This window comes from Pecten maximus, chromosome 10 (genome assembly GCF_902652985.1).
Source record: "Pecten maximus chromosome 10, xPecMax1.1, whole genome shotgun sequence".
Lineage (NCBI taxonomy): Eukaryota > Metazoa > Mollusca > Bivalvia > Pectinida > Pectinidae > Pecten > Pecten maximus.
The window spans coordinates 38990608-39013298 of NC_047024.1; the positions used below are offsets into that span (position 1 = coordinate 38990608).

Below are 22691 nucleotides of genomic sequence, written 5' to 3' on the forward strand. Positions count from 1 at the left end.
ATGAACTTTGTAATTGGCCAATGTAGCGGTAAATGCAAAATGCAGATATGCAGTTTAAAGCGAAACAATGTAAGATTGAATGCAAGCTGAATAAGTGGATGTATCTTTTCAAATGAAACATCGATAAAATTATATTCCTGATTCAAATGCAGTCTTGTTATCGCCAAAAATGATTCAAACTGATATAATTTTTATTGTCAGTGCTGAAACGCATTAGTTCGTTAATTTATTTCATCATCAGTTTTACATTATGACCACAAGCATTAAAACTATGCCGTTTATCTTTTTTAAAGATATTTCTTGTTTTCTGGTAACTCCGGCTTTACTCCAAAAAAGGCACGTCCGTAAATGACCCTTGCTGTTAATAGGACGTAAAATAAAATAACCTATGAACCCTATTTACCATTTTGTTTACAGATGATCCAACTGAGAGAATCAACATTGTTACAGAAAAGATTAGCTTATTCGTGAAAATGAAGCGCCGACTTGACAATTATGTTACGCAGGAGGTTGAGCCCCAAAGCAGACGGAAATATGCTCGGTCTAACCCCGAAATGTACAGCGGGACGTGGTCAGTTGGATGGTGCTGAGGGATGTGGTCAGTTGACAGGTGCTGAGGGGACGTGGTCAGTCAGCTATATAGCTAGATGGTGCTGAAAGGACATGGTCAGCTGGCAGGTGTTGAAATACATTGTCAGCTCGCCTGTGATGAAACAAATCTCTAATCCGGTGAATCAGTGTCGGACGCCATTCTTGTGTTCAGGATCGGCTCACTTGGTTCTACAATCATTGACAGAATACAAAGCATGACAGCTAAATGTATTGGAATGTGTGTAAAAAGAATCTCAGTATATATATTTTTTTCAATCGTTGATTAATATCAGTTGTTCACGTATTACCCGGATGCTAGAATAATAGGAACAGAAGAGAGTGGTCCCTCTGGTAATTCAGGCGCCGAAATCGGAGTATTCGCTGAATTCACGAGTGCGCATGCTTTATGTCATGGATGTGTTCGTCCGCGTGATAATTAAGTGCTATATATTGTTTCCTTTTAAGACGTGTGATATTGTTTTTGTTACATATCAATATTAGTTTATATACGTGTTATCATTTTCATGAAACAGTACATATAATTGCGACGTATTGGCATTTATTTCAGAAAACAGAAAATGTAAGCATAGTATGAAATGGCATTAACATAATTATAAGTATTCTTGTTTCAAGTCGCCGAGTTTATCAAAGAATAACAACTAAAGAGTTACGAGACTAGTATCGGTATTACAGCCTTTTGTTTCGCAACCCAAAAATGGAATGTAGTTTTAGTTTCATATTGTTGGCCTACAAAATTGACAAAAAACATTCGTAAGTTTTTTTTATCTAGTGACACGGACGTGTTAAGGGCTTCCTTTGTAAGACAGCTTACTTTCCCCATCGTCGGTACCCGAGTGATTTGTTTTCCGCATTGCTCTGATCGACCTTGTGTTGGCAATGACACGAAAAATCCAGCAATATGATTGGTTCCGTATATAATGGCTACGGAAAGTCAGACCGATCAGAATGTCGTTTTATATGTTCGTTGGTTCGTTAAACAAGATGTCAGATGACAAGCAATGCCGAAACATTGGCGCAGCCATCTTCGTATACTCTTTCTATTTTCAGCCGAAGAAGGCTCATTAAGAAGCATTTTGATTGGTCGATACAAACATTAATAGTTATGCCAAAGCGAAGTTTATTCAAGCCCGTGCTCCCACAGGTCAAACAAGTGAAAACGTAGAGAAGACTGTGGGGGACGACCATGCATATCCCCCGTTACCGGTGACGATTTTATTATATTGTAAATAGTGACAATTTTCTGGACACCGGTGAGAACTTGTTTTGTTGTAGCCGTGTTGTTTTTTTCAATAGCGACATTTGATTTTTTCGTAATTAACGATGGCATACATTGTATTATTTTACCTTTAACTATTGAGCACTCCCCGTCGTAACCTGTAATATCTTTCTTTCGTCGCGTGACGATTGTTTTGGTTATGTTATAGCCAGTAACAGTTTATATATACTATAGCTGATGACAGAATATTTTCTTGCAACAAGTGAGATTTTCTTAGAAAAATAGACTTTGTATCTTGTATCTTGGTTCAACAGAAAACTGTATAAGAAGCTACAGTAGCAGCACTGGTTACCCGGAAACTGTAGCGACACTGGTTCTCCGGGAAATCTGTATAGCGACACTGGTTCTCCGGGAAATCTGTATAGCGACACTGGTTCCTTGGGAAACTACAGAGTCAATGGTTCCCCGGGAAACTAGCGACATGGCTTTCCGGGAAACTGTTTAATGGTACTACTTTTCCGGGGAACTATAACGACACTGGTTTCTGAGAAACTGTTTAAACACTCATGTTCCCCAGTAAACTGTTTAGTGACACTGGTTTCACGGCAAACTGTTTAGCGATACTGATTCTCAGGGAAACAGTGTAGCGACATTGGTTCCTCGGGGAACTGTTCAGTGGCACTGATTATCAGGAAAACAATGTTGCGACATTTGTTTCTCGGAAAACAGTAGCGACAGTTTTTCTCCGGGAAACTAGCGACATCGCTTTCCGGGAAACTGTTTACTTGCAATGGTTTTCCGGGGAACTATAGCGACACTGGTTTTCTGGGAAACTTTCTAGCGACACTGGTTTCCGGAAACCTGTTTAAACACTCTTATTCCCCGGGAAACTGTTTAGCGACTTTGGTTCTCAGGGAAGCAGTGTAGCAACATTTGTTTCTCGGGAAACTATAGTGACACTGATTTTTGGAAATCTGTTTAGTGATACTTGTTCTAGGTTAAACTGAAGCTTTCAGATGATCGTGCGACTGCAGTATTAATACATATATTCTGCTTTTAATATGGAGTCGTACAAAAATGACTGTCTTGCACTTTGCTGCCGATGAAATGTTTATTTGATATACTAGATATCGTTTGATTGCGTATTGCCTTGATATATATTGATGCATTCCGATAGCTTTCACGCACACGAACTACTGACGACGATTACCGAATGTGTGATCTAAATTAAACTAGAAATATAAATATAGATTGTGACGTTAGTGCTAAATTACTACTTATAAATCGTGATCCGTTTTCACCGATGGGATTTCGATATCGCCATAGTGGTTTCTAATTACCAACAATTAATTTTGATTTATTAAGGAATCTTGTTCCCTTGTTCAGCACTATAACATTGCACTAAAACTCAGGACTAACGGGTTAATAGAGGGACCACGAAGTACACAGTTTGTATACAGAAGTTAACTGTGTGTGTATATTAAACTGTCTGACATTATTATTGACACGTCAACAGGATCTTGAAATTGTCTGGAAAATAATTACGTGAGGGCGTGAGGGACCTTAATTGACTGACAATCAAAATACATATTTCATGTACTTAAGACTTGCATGCTAAGGTAAGTTTTTTTTTTTTTTTTTTTTATGTTTTTTTTTTCTTTTCTTTTTTTGTGAATTATGAAGTAGATTTATATCTATATGATAAATAAATTGTATGTATTTCCAGAGACTGGTATTTCATTTGCGGTATGAACTGTGGATAGTAGTGTGAATTATATAATAGATTAAATAGAGTGTACACTGTGAGAAGTTTGAAGTACGTAACAAATTAGATATTACGTACTTTGTTAGTGGAATAATAGATGATATAGTGTGTTCTGATTAGCAGTGTGAACGATGTCATATAAAATAGCATTATAGCATCATACTATGTTGTCACCAATGTGAGTTATGTAATAAACTTGTTAAAGAGACATGCACTTTTGTTTTCCATCATGTACAAGGATAAGCATTTTAGAATGAATAATCTTCTATAGTTTCCGACTTCTAAATCAATTCAAATTTAATCCTTTATCCAATCAAAACTACAAGCCAAAAGTTAAAACGATTTTAATCGATGCCGGGATATTAAGTCATGGAGTCTTCAATTACAAAATTTAACGAGAGTAGCCTCCCTTGACATGTAGTTTTGAAGGATGGCGGCAACATAGGCCTAGCTGGAACAGACCATACAGGTAAATATTTAACTCGTGACAACTCACAACAACTCACGTGCTTGAAACTTTAACCATTCATGATATGATAATCATATGATATTGATTAAAGACTGGAAAAAAATGGTCTGAGGTACAATACAATGTAGAACACACCTGTTTACCTATAGTGTACCTGTGGTATCACCGTGTATACACATACACTTACCAATACTCGGTAAACTGAAATCCAATATATCAATTAGCTCAGTGTAATAATTAAAAGTTTTCAATGATAAATAGGTCTAACTCAATGTAACACATGTACATCTGAATGTTTACACCTACAACTCAATGTAACAATGACACAGGTAAATATGAATGTTTACACCTACAACTCAATGTAACAATGACACAGGTCAATCTGAATGTTTACACCTACAACTCAATGTAACAATGACACAGGTTAATCTGAATGTTTACACCTACAACTCAGTCTTACACTGACACAGATACATCTAAATGTTTACACCTCCAACTCCATGTAACATTGACACACAGGTACATCTGAATGTTTACAGAATGTTTACAACTACAACTCAATTTAACACTGACACACAGTTACATTTGAATGTTTACACCTACAACTCAATGTAACACTGACCCACAGGTACATCTGAATGTTTACACTTTCAACTCAATGTAACACTGACACACAGGTAAATCTGAATGTTTACACCTACAACTCAATTTAACACTGACACACAGGTACATTTGAATGTTTACACCTACAACTCAATTTAACACTGACACACAGGTACATTTGAATGTTTACACTTACAACTCAATTTAACACTGACACAGGTACATCTGAATGTTTACACCTACAACTAAATTTAACACTGACACAGGTATGTTTGAATGTTTACACCTACAACTCAATTTAACACTGACACACAGGTAAATCTGAATGTTTACACTTACAACTCAATTTAACACTGACACAGGTACATCTGAATGTTTACACCTACAACTCAATTTAACACTGACACACAGGTAAATCTGAATGTTTACACTTACAACTCAATTTAACACTGACACACAGGTACATCTGAATGTTTACACCTACAACTCAATTTAACAATGACACAGGTAAATCTGAATGTTTAAACCTACAACTCAATGTAACACTTACACAGGTACATCTGAATGTTTACACTTACAACTCAATGTAACACTGACACAGGTACATCTGAATGTTTACACTTACAACTCAATGTAACACTGACACAGGTACATCTGAATGTTTACACTTACAACTCTATGTAAGACTGACATAGGAACATCTGAATGTTTACACCTACAACTCAATGTAACACTGACACAGATACATCTGAATGTTTACACCTACAACTCCATGTAACATTGACACACAGGTACATCTGAATGTTTACACCTACAACTCAATGTAACACTGACACAGGTACATCTGAATGTTTACATCTACAACTCAATGTAACACTGACACAGATACATCTGAATGTTTACACTTACAACTCAATGTAACACTGACACAGGTACATCTGAATGTTTACACTTACAACTCAGTGTAACACTGACACAGGTACATCTGAATGTTTACACCTACAACTCAAAGTAACAATGACACAGGTACATCTGAATGTTTACACTTACAACTCAATGTAACACTGACACAGGTACATCTGAATGTTTACACCTACAACTCAATGTAACACTGACACAGGTACATCTGAATGTTTACACTTACAACTCCATATAACACTGACACACAGGTAAATCTGAATGTTTACACCTACAACTCAATTTAACACTGACACAGGTACATCTGAATGTTTACACTTACAACTCAATGTAACACTGACACAGATACATCTGAATGTTTACACCTACAACTCAGTGTAACACTTACAACTCAATGTAACACTGACACACAGGTAAATCTGAATGTTTACACCTACAACTCAATGTAACACTGACACAGGTACATCTGAATATTTACACCTACAACTCAATGTAACACTGACACACAGGTAAATCTAAATGTTTACACCTACAACTCAATTTAACACTGACACAGGTACATCTGAATGTTTACACTTACAACTCAATGTAACACTGACACAGGTACACCTGAATGTTTACACCTACAACTCAATGTAACACTGACACAGGTACATCTGAATGTTTACACCTACAACTCAATTTAACACTGACATTAACACTGACACACATGTAAATCGGAATGTTTACACTTACAACTCAATGTAACACTGACACAGGTAAATCTGAATGTTTACACTTACAACTCAATGTAACACTGCCACAGGTTCATCTGAATGTTTACACTTACAACTCAATGTAACACTGACACAGGTAAATCTGAATGTTTACACTTACAACTCAATGTAACACTGACACAGGTACATCTGAATGTTTACACCTACAACTCAATGTAACAATGACACAGGTACATCCTAATGTTTACACCTACAACTCAATGTAACACTTACAACTCAATGTAACACTGACACAGGCAAATCTGAATGTTTACACCTACAACTCAATGTTACACTGACACAGGTACATCTGAATGTGTACTCCTACAACTCAATGTAACATTGACACAGGTAAATCTGAATGTTTACACCTACAACAAAATGTAACACTGACACAGGTACATCTGAATGATTACACTTACAACTCAGTGTAATACTGACACAGGTACATCTGAATGTTTACACCTACAACTCAGTGTAACACTGACACAGGAACATCTGAATGTTTACACCTACAACTCAATGTTACACTGACACAGGTACATCTGAATGTTTACACCTACAACAAAATGGAACACTGACACAGGTAAATCTGAATGTTTACACCTCCAACTCCATGTAACATTGACACACGGGTACATCTGAATGTTTACAACTACAACTCAATGTAACACTGACACACAGGTACATCTGAATGTTTACACCTACAACTCCATGTAACACTAACACAGGTACATCTGAATGTTTACACCTACAACTCCATGTAACACTAACACAGGTACATCTGAATGTTTACACTTACAACTCAATGTAACACTGACACAGGTACATCTGAATGTTTACACCTACAACTCAATGTAACACTGACACAGGTACATCTGAATGTTTACACTTACAACTCCATATAACACTGACACACAGGTAAATCTGAATGTTTACACCTACAACTCAATTTAACACTGACACAGGTACATCTGAATGTTTACACTTACAACTCAATGTAACACTGACACAGATACATCTGAATGTTTACACCTACAACTCAGTGTAACACTTACAACTCAATGTAACACTGACACACAGGTAAATCTGAATGTTTACACCTACAACTCAATGTAACACTGACACAGGTACATCTGAATATTTACACCTACAACTCAATGTAACACTGACACACAGGTAAATCTAAATGTTTACACCTACAACTCAATTTAACACTGACACAGGTACATCTGAATGTTTACACTTACAACTCAATGTAACACTAACACAGGTACACCTGAATGTTTACACCTACAACTCAATGTAACACTGACACAGGTACATCTGAATGTTTACACCTACAACTCAATTTAACACTGACATTAACACTGACACACATGTAAATCGGAATGTTTACACTTACAACTCAATGTAACACTGACACAGGTAAATCTGAATGTTTACACTTACAACTCAATGTAACACTGCCACAGGTACATCTGAATGTTTACACTTACAACTCAATGTAACACTGACACAGGTACATCTGAATGTTTACACCTACAACAAAATGTAACACTGACACAGGTAAATCTGAATGTTTACACCTCCAACTCCATGTAACATTGACACACGGGTACATCTGAATGTTTACAACTACAACTCAATGTAACACTGACACACAGGTACATCTGAATGTTTACACCTACAACTCCATGTAACACTAACACAGGTACATCTGAATGTTTACACCTACAACTCCATGTAACACTAACACAGGTACATCTGAATGTTTACACCTACAACTCAATGTAACACTGACACAGGTACATCTGAATGTTTACACCTACAACTCAATGTAACACTGACACAGGTACATCTGAATGTTTACACTTACAACTCCATATAACACTGACACACAGGTAAATCTGAATGTTTACACCTACAACTCAATTTAACACTGACACAGGTACATCTGAATGTTTACACTTACAACTCAATGTAACACTGACACAGATACATCTGAATGTTTACACCTACAACTCAGTGTAACACTTACAACTCAATGTAACACTGACACAGGTACATCTGAATGTTTACACTTACAACTCAATGTAACACTGACACAGGTACATCTGAATGTTTACACCTACAACTCAATGTAACACTGACACAGGTACATCTGAATGTTTACACTTACAACTCAATGTAACACTGACACAGGTAAATCTGAATGTTTACACCTACAACTCAATGTAACACTGACACAGGTACATCTGAATGTTTACACTTACAACTCAATGTAACACTGACACAGGTACATCTGAATGTTTACACCTACAACTCAATGTAACACTGACACAGGTACATCTGAATGTTTACACTTACAACTCCATATAACACTGACACACAGGTAAATCTGAATGTTTACACCTACAACTCAATTTAACACTGACACAGGTACATCTGAATGTTTACACTTACAACTCAATGTAACACTGACACAGGAACAGCTGAATGTTTACACCTACAACTCAGTGTAACACTTACAACTCAATGTAACACTGACACAGGTACATCTGAATGTTTACACCTACAACTCAATGTAACACTGACACAGGTACATCTGAATGTTACACCTACAACTCAATGTAACACTTACAACTCAATGTAACACTGACACAGGAACATCTGAATGTTTACACCTACAACTCAATGTAACACTGACACAGGTACATCTGAATGTTTACACTTACAACTCAATGTAACACTGACACAGGTACATCTGAATGTTTACACCTACAACTCAATGTAACACTGACACAGGTACATCTGAATGTTTACACCTACAACTCAGTGTAACACTGACACAGGTACATCTGAATGTTTACACCTACAACTCAATGTAACACTGACACAGGTACATCTGAATGATTACACCTACAACTCAATGTAACACTGACACAGGTACATCTGAATGTTTACACCTACAACTCAATTTAACACTGACACAGGTAAATCTGAATGTTTACACCTACAACTCAATTTAACACTGACACAGGTACATCTGAATGTTTACACCTACAACTCAATGTAACACTGACACAGGTACATCTGAATGTTTACACTTACAACTCATATGTAACACTGACACAGGTACATCTGAATGTTTACACCTACAACTCAATTTAACACTGACACAGGTACATCTGAATGATTACACTTACAACTCAGTGTAACACTTACAACTCAATGTAACACTGACACAGGTACATCTGAATGTTTACACTTACAACTCAATATAACACTGACACAGGAACATCTGAATGTTTACACCTACAACTCAATGTAACACTGACACAGGTACATCTGAATGTTTACACCTACAACTCAATGTTACACTGACACAGATACATCTGAATGTTTACACCTACAACTCAATGTAACACTGACACAGATACATCTGAATGTTTACACCTACAACTCCATGTAACACTGACACACAGGTACATCTGAATGTTTACACCTACAACTCAATGTAACACTGACACAGGTACATCTGAATGTTTACACTTACAACTCAATGTAACACTGACACAGGTACATCTGAATGTTTACACTTACACCTCAATTTAACACTGACACAGGTACATCTGAATGTTTACACCTACAACTCTATGTAACACTGACACAGGTACATCTGAATGTTTACACTTACAACTCTATGTAACACTGACACAGGTACATCTGAATGTTTACACCTACAACTCAATGTAACACTGACACAGGTACATCTGAATGTTTACACCTACAACTCAATGTAACACTGACACAGGTACATCTGAATGTTTACACCTACAACTCAATGTAACACTGACACAGGTACATCTGAATGTTTACACCTACAACTCAATGTAACACTGACACAGGTACATCTGAATGTTTACACCTACACCTCAATGTAACACTGACACGGGTACATCTGAATGTTTACACCTACAACTCAATTTAACACTGACACAGGTACATCTGAATGTTTACACTTACAACTCAATGTAACAATGACACAGGTACATCTGAATGTTTACACCTACAACTCAATGTTACACTGACACAGATACATCTGAATGTTTACACCTACAACTCAATGTAACACTGACACAGATACATCTGAATGTTTACACCTACAACTCCATGTAACATTGACACACAGGTAAATCTGAATGTTTACACCTACAACTCAATGTAACACTGACACAGGTACATCTGAATGTTTACAACTACAACTCAATGTAACACTGACACAGGTACATCTGAATGTTTACACTTACAACTCAATGTAACACTGACACAGGTACATCTGAATGTTTACACTTACAACTCAATGTTACACTGACACAGGTACATCTGAATGTTTACACCTACAACTCAATGTTACACCTACAACTCAATGTTACACTGCTGTCATAGTTGATTTAAAAACTTCATGTTCAGTTGGTTATGTTTGACATTTAAAAATGTTGGGGTAAATTTCAAATGTAACACCAATACATGTAGTAAAGGATATGACAATTGTTTGAAAAGTAAACATTGTCACAGTGTAGCTTGTAAACCCGTGGATAACTCAAAGAGAGATGCTGTTCCATCGAGCAATCAAGGCTGGGGCCACCTCCTTCAAGTCTGACAGCTTATTTTGACATTCTTCTTGGTCCCTTATTGTGCATATATATTTGATTTTGAGATTGCACAGGAAAACAACATTAAGGCAGGTGGCCATCTTGTATGCTGACATTTGGCAGTTATCAATATTTCTCAGAAAGATCTGACAAAAATGAATCATAAACAATTCTTTCTTACACATTGATATTAGACTGAATAGGTTGAGTGACCCTGACTTTGACTTAGAAGGGATATAGATATATAATTTTAAACACATGCACATATAACCATATGAGTCATTCACTGCTGACGTGACCGACAATACAAAAGATAATTAAAAGAAGAATGGGAAGGAGAGAAAACTTACTTAGAACCAATGTAAAACATACAATAGGTGTCAGGATCACTCTACAATAACTTGTTCTTGTAGAACAACACTTTGCAGCATCCCTTACAGAACAATAGGTATAAATTTCTGTTTAAAAACAATATATGAACTAATTTGTCTTAACACATAGCAAATAATATGTCTTTCAGATAAAAATGTTACAATTGGGCAAATTTGGAATCCCCGACAGAAAAATAGGTTTGTCTTATTGAACATCAGATTCCAAATTAAAAAATCATTTATAGAAATACAGCACTATATACAGATGATGTAGCAATTCCTTTTCCTGATAAAAAACTTAAGGTAGATACTATTGTAAAAATCTTTCTAAGATCAAAAAAGTAGATATACTTGTGCAAATCTTTTACAGATAAAAAAGGTACATACACTTGTACAAATCTTTTACAGATAATAAGGTAGATAGACTTGTACAAATATTTTTTCAGATGAAAAAGGTAGATACATTTGCATGTGCAAATCTTTTACAGATAAAAAAGGTACATACACTTGTACAAATCTTTTACAGATAAAAAAGGTACATACACTTGTACAAATCTTTTACAGATAATAAGGTACATACACTTGTACAAATCATTTACAGATAATAAGGTACATACACTTGTACAAATCATTTACAGATAATAAGGTAGAATCTAGATAGACTTGTACAAATATTTTTCAGATGAAAAAGGTAGATACATTTGTACAAATCTTTTACAGATAATAAGGTAGATACACTTGTACAAATCTTTCCAGAAAAAAAGTAGATACACTTGTACAAATCTTTCCAGAAAAAAAGTAGATACACTTGTAGAAATCTTCATTACTTCAGATTGATGAAGACAAAGGGTAAGGGAGCTGTTGCAGTTTAGTGTCATCTGAAATGTCATAGACGTGATATTTTCTGTTGATTGGAACTGGAATGTTGGCTACATTTTTATACTGATAATATTGAAGGCTTTGTGTTTAGTATTGGAGATAGCATGACATATAGAATATGAAATTGATCCCTGTATGTATTGATTTCAAAAGCTGCCGGTTCAAGGTGTGTTTGTCTACTGTTACATTACATCATGGGTGTAGGTAGACCATCACGGCTGTTTTCAATATCATGAATAATTGACATTAAGCATAATGAATTTTTAGTTATATTTCATGTTTATAATATAAACGTCTGTTAGGAACAAACATTCATTTTTAATGTTAGCATTTTAAAATTTTGTTCTGAAACTCTTAAATGAACTCCAGGCATGTACTTTTAGATCTGATGCATAACACAGGTACCTATTAATTGATCATTTGGCAGGTAATAAGTTGTGATCATCCATAATTGACTATTGTTAATTTGTATTATATTTCAAGGAATGCTGAGATTTGAAATAAAAATCCACAGTGGCGTTATTAAGATAATGAATGTTCAATACTGACAATACAAATGCCAAATGAAATCGTCCAAACATTCCATTAAGAGGTTGAGTCGAGAGAGTTATCATATGTGATATCAATAAACCTGCCACATTGTCAATTATTAGTTATTTATCTTCAGCCAATAACAGATTAGGACTTTTCCTCTGATCCTAAAAACAAAAGTAGTGGAGATGAGAACTGCTTAAGGTGTAAGTATTGTACAATAGGTACTATGATACAGGTGTGTTGGGAGGAAATCAGAGTTAATAATCATTGATTACAGGTATGTGTAGTAATGTCCTCCTCTCACCTGTATAAATGGTGGATTTGATTGACAGGTCATATACTCCCTAACAACCATTTTAGTGCTGTAGGGATGACCTAAGAATTAATGATGGTAGATGTCTCGTCCCCTATTGTTGACCTGTAATGTGGCCCACAGGTATCCTGCCTGGTGATCTATCTCTATCGGAGAGAAGCTAGTCTGAGGCAGTGACATGATGATGTGACCACTGTATACAGACAGCAACACATTTAACTTTCCACCCTCTTACATGTACTTTATGTCCTAATTCCAAACCCAAAATAGGAAACTCTAGACACTTGGGATAATTACTTCATTACTGAGTGGGAGATTTACGTGTTTATCTCTGTACTGGACCTATAGCCTTCTGAAGTTTGTCTGAAACCAGGTAAGCTCAAATTGTCAAAATAGTACTTGTTTGTAGAATTCAATTTGCTTTCAGAAATGCGGGATTTTATTGAGGTATGACTAGTATCCGGAATATGTATCATTTTCAATAATCCCAATGTATGCCATTCATGTAAATCATTTCATACACAAAAAGAGGATGAAAATCTTAAAGCTTACACGTTTAGGCTTTACCAAGAACTATTTTGCATTCTTGTTAAAGTTCTGTTTTGATATAACTTATAGCTACATAACTTTAATTCATAGTCTACCTGGTGTTTACAAGAAATGACTGAAAATGAAAACATTGTGAACAGTACAATTAAAACTGGGGCTGGTGTATTAGGAAGAAGGTTAGTCATTACTATGCTTGAGCAACCCAAAATAAGTTACATCTGAGGTATACTTCATGTATCGATAAGGGAATTTTATTAAGCATATGAAAAAATGTAATTGCTGCAATTAAATATACACCAATATTATGTATTGCTACATGTATGCATATGTATGGAAGAAAATAAAAAAAAATTCCAAAACAAAAAAACCCAAAATAAGTTTGACAATCTTTGTGCTTAAGAGATCCTTAACTGAGGAATGAAAAATGAATTTGATGTCTTAGGAGAAGAATGAGTTGGACAGTCCTAGTATGTTTGGGCTATCCTGATTTGAGGAGGTCTAAGGAGATGAATGAGTTGGACAGTCCTAGTATGTTTGGGCTATCCTGATTTGAGGACTAAAGAGAAGAATGAGTTGGGCAGTCCTAGTGTGTTTGGGCTATCCTGATTTGAGGAGGACTAGGAGAAGAATGAGTTGGACAGTCCTAGTGTGTTTGGGCTATCCTGATTTGAGGAGGATTAAGGAGATGAATGAGTTGGACAGTCCTAGTGTGTTTGGGCTATCCTGATTTGAGGAGGACTAAGGAGAAGAATGAGTTAGACAGTCCTAGTGTGTTTGGGCTATCCTGATTTGAGGAGGACTAAGGAGAAGAATGAGTTTGGCAGTCCTAGTGTGTTTGGGCTATCCTGATTTGAGGAGGACTAAGGAGAAGAATGAGTTTGGCAGTCCTAGTGTGTTTGGGCTATCCTGATTTGAGGAGGACTAAGGAGAAGAATGAGTTTGGCAGTCCTAGTGTGTTTGGGCTGTCCTGATTTCAGGAGGACTAAGGAAAAGAATGAGTTGGACAGTCATAGTGCGTTTTGGCTAACCTGATTTGAGGAGGACTAAGGAGAAGAATGAGTTTGGCAGTCCCATTGTGTTTGGGCTATCCTGATTTGAGGAGGACTTTGGAGAAGAATGAGTTGGACAGTCCTAGTGTGTTTGGGCTATCCTGATTTGAGGAGGACTAAGGAGAAGAATGAGTTGGACAGTCCTAGTGTGTTTGGGCTATCCTGATTTGAGGAGGACTTTGGAGAAGAATGAGTTGGACAGTCCTAGTGTGTTTGGGCTATCCTGATTTGAGGAGGACTAGGAGAAGAATGAGTTGGACAGTCCTAGTGTGTTTGTGCTATCCTGATTTGAGGAGGACTAGGAGAAGAATGAGTTGGACAGTCCTAGTGTGTTTGGGCTATCCTGATTTGAGGAGGACTAGGAGAAGAATGAGTTAGACAGTCCTAGTGTGTTTGGACTATCCTGATTTGAGGAGGACTTTGGAGAAGAATGAGTTGGACAGTCCTAGTGTGTTTGGGCTATCCTGATTTGAGGAGGACTAGGAGAAGAATGAGTTGGACAGTCCTAGTGTGTTTGGACTATCCTGATTTGAGGAGGACTTAGAAGATGAATGAGTTGGACAGTCCTAGTGTGTTTGGGCTATCCTGATTTGAGGAGGACTAGGAGAAGAATGAGTTGGACAGTCCTAGTGTGTTTGGACTATCCTGATTTGAGGAGGACTTTGGAGAAGAATGAGTTGGACAGTCCTAGTGTGTTTGGGCTATCCTGATTTGAGGAGGACTAGGAGAAGAATGAGTTGGACAGTCCTAGTGTGTTTGGACTATCCTGATTTGAGGAGGACTAGGAGAAGAATGAGTTGGACAGTCCTAGTGTGTTTGGGCTATCCTGATTTGAGGAGGACTAGGAGAAGAATGAGTTGGACAGTCCTAGTGTGTTTGGACTATCCTGATTTGAGGAGGACTGAGAAGATGAATGAGTTGGACAGTCCTAGTGTGTTTGGGCTATCCTGATTTGAGGAGGACTAGGAGAAGAATGAGTTGGACAGTCATAGTGAGTTTTGGCTATCCTGATTTGAGGAGGACTAAGAAGAAGAATGAGTTGGGCAGTCCTAGTGTGTTTGGGCTATCCTGATTTGAGGACTAGGAGAAGAATGAGTTGGACAGTCATAGTGCGTTTTGGCTATCTTGATTTGAGGAGGACTAAGAAGAAGAATGAGTTGGGCAGTCCTAGTGTGTTTGGGCTATCCTGATTTGAGAAGGACTAAGGAGAAGAATGAGTTGGACAGTCCTAGTGTGTTTGGGCTATCCTGATTTGAGGAGGACTTAGGAGAAGAATGAGTTGGACAGTCCTAGTGTGTTTGGGCTATCCTGATTTGAGGAGGACTAAGGAGAAGAATGAGTTTGGCAGTCCTAGTGTGTTTGGGCTGTCCTGATTTCAGGAGGACTAAGGAGAAGAATGAGTTGGACAGTCCTAGTGTGTTTGGGCTATCCTGATTTGAGGAGGACTAAGGAGAAGAATGAGTTGGGCAGTCCTAGTGTGTTTGGGCTATCCTGATTTGAGGAGGACTAAGGAGAAGAATGAGTTGGGCAGTCCTAGTGTGTTTGGGTTATCCTGATTTGAGGAGGACTAAGGAGAAGAATGAGTTTGGCAGTCCTAGTGTGTTTGGGCTATCCTGATTTGAGGAGGACTAAGGAGAAGAATGAGTTTGGCAGTCCTAGTGTGTTTGGGCTGTCCTGATTTCAGGAGGACTAAGGAGAAGAATGAGTTGGACAGTCCTAGTGTGTTTAGGCTATCCTGATTTGAGGAGGACTAAGGAGAAAAATGAGTTGGGCAGTCCAAGTGCGTTTGGGCTATCCTGATTTGAGGAGGACTAAGGAGAAGAATGAGTTGGACAGTCCTAGTGTGTTTGGGTTATCCTGATTTGAGGAGGACTAAGGAGAAAAATGAGTTGGGCAGTCCTAGTGTGTTTGGGCTATCCTGATTTGAGGAAGACTAAGGAGAAGAATGAGTTGGACAGTCCTAGTGTGTTTGGGCTATCCTGATTTGAGGACTAGGAGAAGAATGAGTTGGACAGTCATAGTGCGTTTTGGCTATCTTGATTTGAGGAGGACTAAGAAGAAGAATGAGTTGGACAGTCCTAGTGTGTTTGGGCTATCCTGATTTGAGGAGGATTAAGGAGAAGAATGAGTTGGACAGTCCTAGTGTGTTTGGGCTATCCTGATTTGAGGAGGATTAAGGAGAAGAATGAGTTGGACAGTCCTAGTGCGTTTGGGCTATCCTGATTTGAGGAGGACTAAGAAGAAGAATGAGTTGGACAGTCCTAGTGTGTTTGGGCTATCCTGATTTGAGGAGGATTAAGGAGAAGAATGAGTTGGACAGTCCTAGTGTGTTTGGGCTATCCTGATTTGAGGAAGACTTAGAAGAAGAATGAGTTGGGCAGTCCTAGTGTGTTTGGGCTATCCTGATTTGAGGAGGACTTAGAAGAAGAATGAGTTGGGCAGTCCTAGTGCGTTTGGGCTATCCTGATTTGAGGAGGACTAAGGAGAAGAATGAGTTGGACAGTCCTAGTGTGTTTGGGTTATCCTGATTTGAGGAGGACTAAGGAGAAGAATGAGTTAGACAGTCCTAGTGTGTTTGGGCTATCCTGATTTGAGGAGGACTTAGAAGATGAATGAGTTGGACAGTCCTAGTGTGTTTGGGCTATCCTGATTTGAGGAGGATTAATGAGAAGAATGAGTTGGACAGTCCTAGTGTGTTTGGGCTATCCTGATTTGAGGAGGACTAAGGAGAAGAATGAGTTAGACAGTCCTAGTGTGTTTGGGCTATCCTGATTTGAGGAGGATTAATGAGAAGAATGAGTTGGACAGTCCTAGTGTGTTTGGGCTATCATGATTTGAGGAGGACTAAGGAGAAGAATGAGTTAGACAGTCCTAGTGTGTTTAGGCTATCCTGATTTGAGGAGGACTTAGAAGATGAATGAGTTGGACAGTCCTAGTTTGTTTGGGCTATCCTGATTTGAGGAGGAATAAGGAGGAGAATGAGTTAGACAGTCCTTGTGTGTTTAGGCTATCCTGATTTGAGGAGGACTTAGAAGATGAATGAGTTGGACAGTCCTAGTGTGTTTGGACTATCCTGATTTGAGGAGGAATAAGGAGAAGAATGAGTTAGACAGTCCTAGTGTGTTTAGGCTATCCTGATTTGAGGAGGACTGAGAAGATGAATGAGTTGGACAGTCCTAGTGTGTTTGGGCTATCCTGATTTGAAGAGGACTTTGGAGAAGAATGAGTTTGGCTGTCCTAGTGTGTTTGGGCTATCCTGATTTGAAGAGGACTTTGGAGAAGAATGAGTTTGGCTGTCCTAGTGTGTTTGGGCTATCCTGATTTGAAGAGGACTTTGGAGAAGAATGAGTTTGGCTGTCCTAGTGTGTTTGGGCTATCCTGATTTGAGGAGGATAAAGATCGAGAATGAGTTAGGCAGTCCTAGTGTGTTTGGGCTATCCTGATTTGAGGAGGACTTAGAAGATGAATGAGTTGGACAGTCCTAGTTTGTTTGGGCTATCCTGATTTGAGGAGGAATAAGGAGAAGAATGAGTTGGACAGTCCTAGTGTGTTTAGGCTATCCTGATTTGAGGAGGACTAAGGAGAAGAATGAGTTGGACAGTCCTAGTGTGTTTGGGTTATCCTGATTTGAGGAGGACTAAGGAGAAAAATGAGTTGGGCAGTCCTAGTGTGTTTGGGCTATCCTGATTTGAGGAGGACTAAGGAGAAGAATGAGTTGGACAGTCCTAGTGTGTTTGGGCTATCCTGATTTGAGGAGGACTAAGGAGAAGAATGAGTTGGGCAGTCCTAGTGTGTTTGGGCTATCCTGATTTGAGGAGGACTAAGGAGAAGAATGAGTTGGACAGTCCTAGTGTGTTTAGGCTATCCTGATTTGAGGAGGACTAAGGAGAAGAATGAGTTGGGCAGTCCTAGTGTGTTTGGGCTATCCTGATTTGAGGAGGACTGAGAAGATGAATGAGTTGGACAGTCCTAGTGTGTTTGGGCTATCCTGATTTGAGGAGGATTAAGGAGAAGAATGAGTTAGACAGTCCTAGTGTGTTTGGGCTATCCTGATTTGAGGAGGACTAAGGAGAAGAATGAGTTGGACAGTCCTAGTGTGTTTGGGCTATCCTGATTTGAGGAGGACTAAGAAGATGAATGAGTTGGACAGTCCTAGTGTGTTTGGCCTATCCTGATTTGAGGAGGATTAAGGAGATGAATGAGTTGGACAGTCCTAGTGTGTTTGGGCTATCCTGATTTGAGGAGGATTAATGAGAAGAATGAGTTAGACAGTCCTAGTGTGTTTGGGCTATCCTGATTTGAGGAGGACTAAGGAGAAGAATGAGTTGGACAGTCCTAGTGTGTTTGGGCTATCCTGATTTGAGGAGGACTAAGGAGAAGAATGAGTTAGACAGTCCTAGTGTGTTTAGGCTATCCTGATTTGAGGAGGACTTAGAAGATGAATGAGTTGGACAGTCCTAGTTTGTTTGGGCTATCCTGATTTGAGGAGGAATAAGGAGAAGAATGAGTTAGACAGTCCTAGTGTGTTTAGGCTATCCTGATTTGAGGAGGACTAAGGAGAAGAATGAGTTGGACAGTCCTAGTGTGTTTGGGCTATCCTGATTTGAGGAGGACTTAGAAGAAGAATGAGTTGGGCAGTCCTATAGTGTTTGGGCTATCCTGATTTGAGGAGGACTAAGGAGAAGAATGAGTTGGGCAGTCCTTGTGTGTTTGGGCTATCCTGATTTGAGGAGGACTGAGAAGATGAATGAGTTGGACAGTCCTAGTGTGTTAGGGCTATCCTGATTTGAGGAGGACTAGGAGAAGAATGAGTTGGACAGTCCTAGTGTGTTTGGGCTATCCTGATTTGAGGAGGACTGAGAAGATGAATGAGTTGGACAGTCCTTGTGTGTTTGGGCTATCCTGATTTGAGGAGGACTGAGAAGATGAATGAGTTGGACAGTCATAGTGTGTTTGGGCTATCCTGATTTGAGGAGGACTGAGAAGATGAATGAGTTGGACAGTCCTAGTGTGTTTGGGCTGTCCTGATTTGAGGAGGACTGAGAAGATGAATGAGTTGGACAGTCCTAGTGTGTTTGGGCTGTCCTGATTTGAGGAGGATTAAGGAGAAGAATGAGTTGGACAGTCCTAGTGTGTTTGGGCTATCCTGATTTCAGGAGGATTAAGGAGAAGAATGAGTTGGACAGTCCTAGTGTGTTTGGGCTGTCCTGATTTGAGGAGGATTAAGGAGAAGAATGAGTTGGACAGTCCTAGTGTGTTTGGGCTATCCTGATTTCAGGAGGATTAAGGAGAAGAATGAGTTGGACAGTCCTAGTGTGTTTAGGCTGTCCTGATTTGAGGAGGATTAAGGAGAAGAATGAGTTGGACAGTCCTAATGTGTTTAGGCTGTCCTGATTTGAGGAGGATTAAGGAGAAGAATGAGTTGGACAGTCCTAGTGTGTTTGGGCTATCCTGATTTGAGGAAGACTTAGAAGATGAATGAGTTGGACAGTCCTAGTGTGTTCAGGCTGTCCTGATTTGAGGAGGATTAAGGAGAAGAATGAGTTAGACAGTCCTAGTGTGTTTGGGCTATCCTGATTTCAGGAGGACTGAGAAGATGAATGAGTTGGACAGTCCTAGTGTGTTTGGGCTGTCCTGATTTGAGGAGGACTAAGGAGAAGAATGAGTTAGACAGTCCTAGTGTGTTTGGGCTATCCTGATTTCAGGAGGACTGAGAAGATGAATGAGTTGGGCTGTCCTAGTGTGTTTGGGCTATCCTGATTTGAGGAGGATTAAGGAGAAGAATGAGTTGGACAGTCCTAGTGTGTTTGGGCTATCCTGATTTGAGGAGGACTAAGGAGAAGAATGAGTTAGACAGTCCTAGTGTGTTTAGGCTATCCTGATTTGAGGAGGACTTAGAAGATGAATGAGTTGGACAGTCCTAGTGTGTTTGGGCTATCCTGATTTGAGGAGGACTGAGAAGATGAATGAGTTGGGCAGTCCTAGTGTGTTTAGGCTATCCTGATTTGAGGAGGACTAAGGAGAAGAATGAGTTAGACAGTCCTAGTGTGTTTGGGCTATCCTGATTTGAGGAGGACTAGGAGAAGAATGAGTTGGACAGTCCTAGTGTGTTTGGGCTATCCTGATTTGAGGAGGACTAAGGAGAAGAATGAGTTAGACAGTCCTAGTGTGTTTGGGCTATCCTGATTTGAGGAGGACTTAGAAGATGAATGAGTTGGACAGTCCTAGTTTGTTTGGGCTATCCTGATTTGAGGAGGAATAAGGAGAAGAATGAGTTAGGCAGTCCTAGTGTGTTTAGGCTATCCTGATTTGAGGAGGACTGAGAAGATGAATGAGTTGGACAGTCCTAGTGCGTTTGGGCTATCCTGATTTGAGGAGGTCTAAGGAGAAGAATGAGTTGGACAGTCCTAGTGCGTTTGGGCTATCCTGATTTGAGGAGGTCTAAGGAGAAGAATGAGTTGGACAGTCATAGTGTGTTTGGGCTATCCTGATTTGAGGAGGACTAAGGAGAAGAACGAGTTGGACAGTCCTAGTGTGTTTGGGCTATCCTGATTTGAGGAGGACTAAGGAGAAAAATGAGTTGGGCAGTCCTAGTGCGTTTGGGCTATCCTGATATGAGGAGGACTAAGGAGAAGAACGAGTTGGACAGTCCTAGTGTGTTTGGGTTATCCTGATTTGAGGAGGACTAAGGAGAAAAATGAGTTGGGCTGTCCTAGTGTGTTTGGGCTATCCTGATTTGAGGAGGACTAAGGAGAAGAATGAGTTGGACAGTCCTAGTGTGTTTGGGCTATCCTGATTTGAGAAGGACTAAGGAGAAGAATGAGTTTGGCAGTCCTAGTGTGTTTGGGCTATCCTGATTTGAGGAGGACTAAGAAGAAGAATGAGTTGGCCAGTCCTAGTGTGTATGGGCTATCCTGATTTGAGGAGGACTTTAGAGAAGAATGAGTTGGACAGTCCTTGTGTGTTTGAGGACTTAGGAGAAGAATGAGTTGGACAGTCCTAGTGTGTTTGGGCTGTCCTGATTTGAGGAGTTGATAACAGGCAGTCTGTCAGAAGACACTAGTTGACCCTGATGCCTAAGAACATGAGACGATGATTTATAGGACAAAACATCAACCAGACAAATATTAATATTCATTATAGACATTGATAAAGATTGATCCCATAAAATATATATTATATACTGATTTGATTTTAAGATGCTAATGAGGATTAGTTTCCAAGACACCCAACACCAATACGTTTTCATATTAGGGTTTTAGTTGCTATGCACTGAAGTTCTCGGTCACTACCCACATTCAGTGTAACTGTGTGATACTTGTAAGACCTGACAATGCTGAGGGTGATATTAATCTAAAACACTTAATGACAAACACTGTACATTGTAATAGCCTCTCCTTATAGGTTACATTGATAATATCTTTTGAAGTAATTTGCTCAAAATAAATGTGCAGGTATCCATGGAGGTTGTTTTACCGGCAGCAGCTGCTGTTTATATGTCAGTAGTCTAATGCCATAAATAGGAGAGGAAGAATACAACGACCAGACCGGGACTCAAACCTGGGACCTCTGAACTCTAGACAGCTAGGTGCTCTAACCATTTAAGGTACCAGGCCTCTGGTGCCTAGTTCCGCTGCATTGCTCCCTCCTTCACCAAAGTCTTCGACCCGGAGGCACACTGCATGGGACACATACTTCATGTCACATTTTCTAGTTTTTTTCCCACATTGAATTTTACACAAAGATATTGTTAGGATTATATTTATACTTCAGAAGTCATTATATTTTCTTCCACATAGAAATTATTGTCCATGTAACAACTTGAATTTATAAACGAATACTTGAAGCTGAATGCAAAACATGATGGTCTAGAAGCAAGGTCTGAATTGATATTCTGATAAGAATTATCTATTTAACCCGTGTTATTAACTTCCATACAAAATAAATCTTATATTGGGACGTGTTTGTCTGAAGATTGAAGATGTGCTATATCTTGTATG

General features: G+C 38.8%; 2 protein-coding genes across 2 annotated transcripts in view; both read left to right on the forward strand.

Annotated features, from left to right (window-relative positions):
• The window catches only part of LOC117336269 (arylsulfatase I-like), a 34782-nt gene extending 30981 nt beyond the window's left edge, over window positions 1-3801 (forward strand). The window contains exon 14 of the mRNA XM_033896748.1: window positions 418-3801. Within this exon, the coding sequence (XP_033752639.1) occupies window positions 418-590 (173 nt within the window). The 3' untranslated portion in view covers window positions 591-3801. The remainder of the gene's footprint in view (window positions 1-417) is intronic.
• A 241-nt stretch (window positions 3802-4042) lies between these two features.
• LOC117336510 (liprin-beta-1-like) overlaps window positions 4043-22691 on the forward strand; it is a 169060-nt gene continuing 150411 nt past the window's right edge. Inside the window, exon 1 of the mRNA XM_033897117.1 lies at window positions 4043-4062. The gene's annotated coding sequence lies outside the window, so the exon portion shown is untranslated. The remainder of the gene's footprint in view (window positions 4063-22691) is intronic.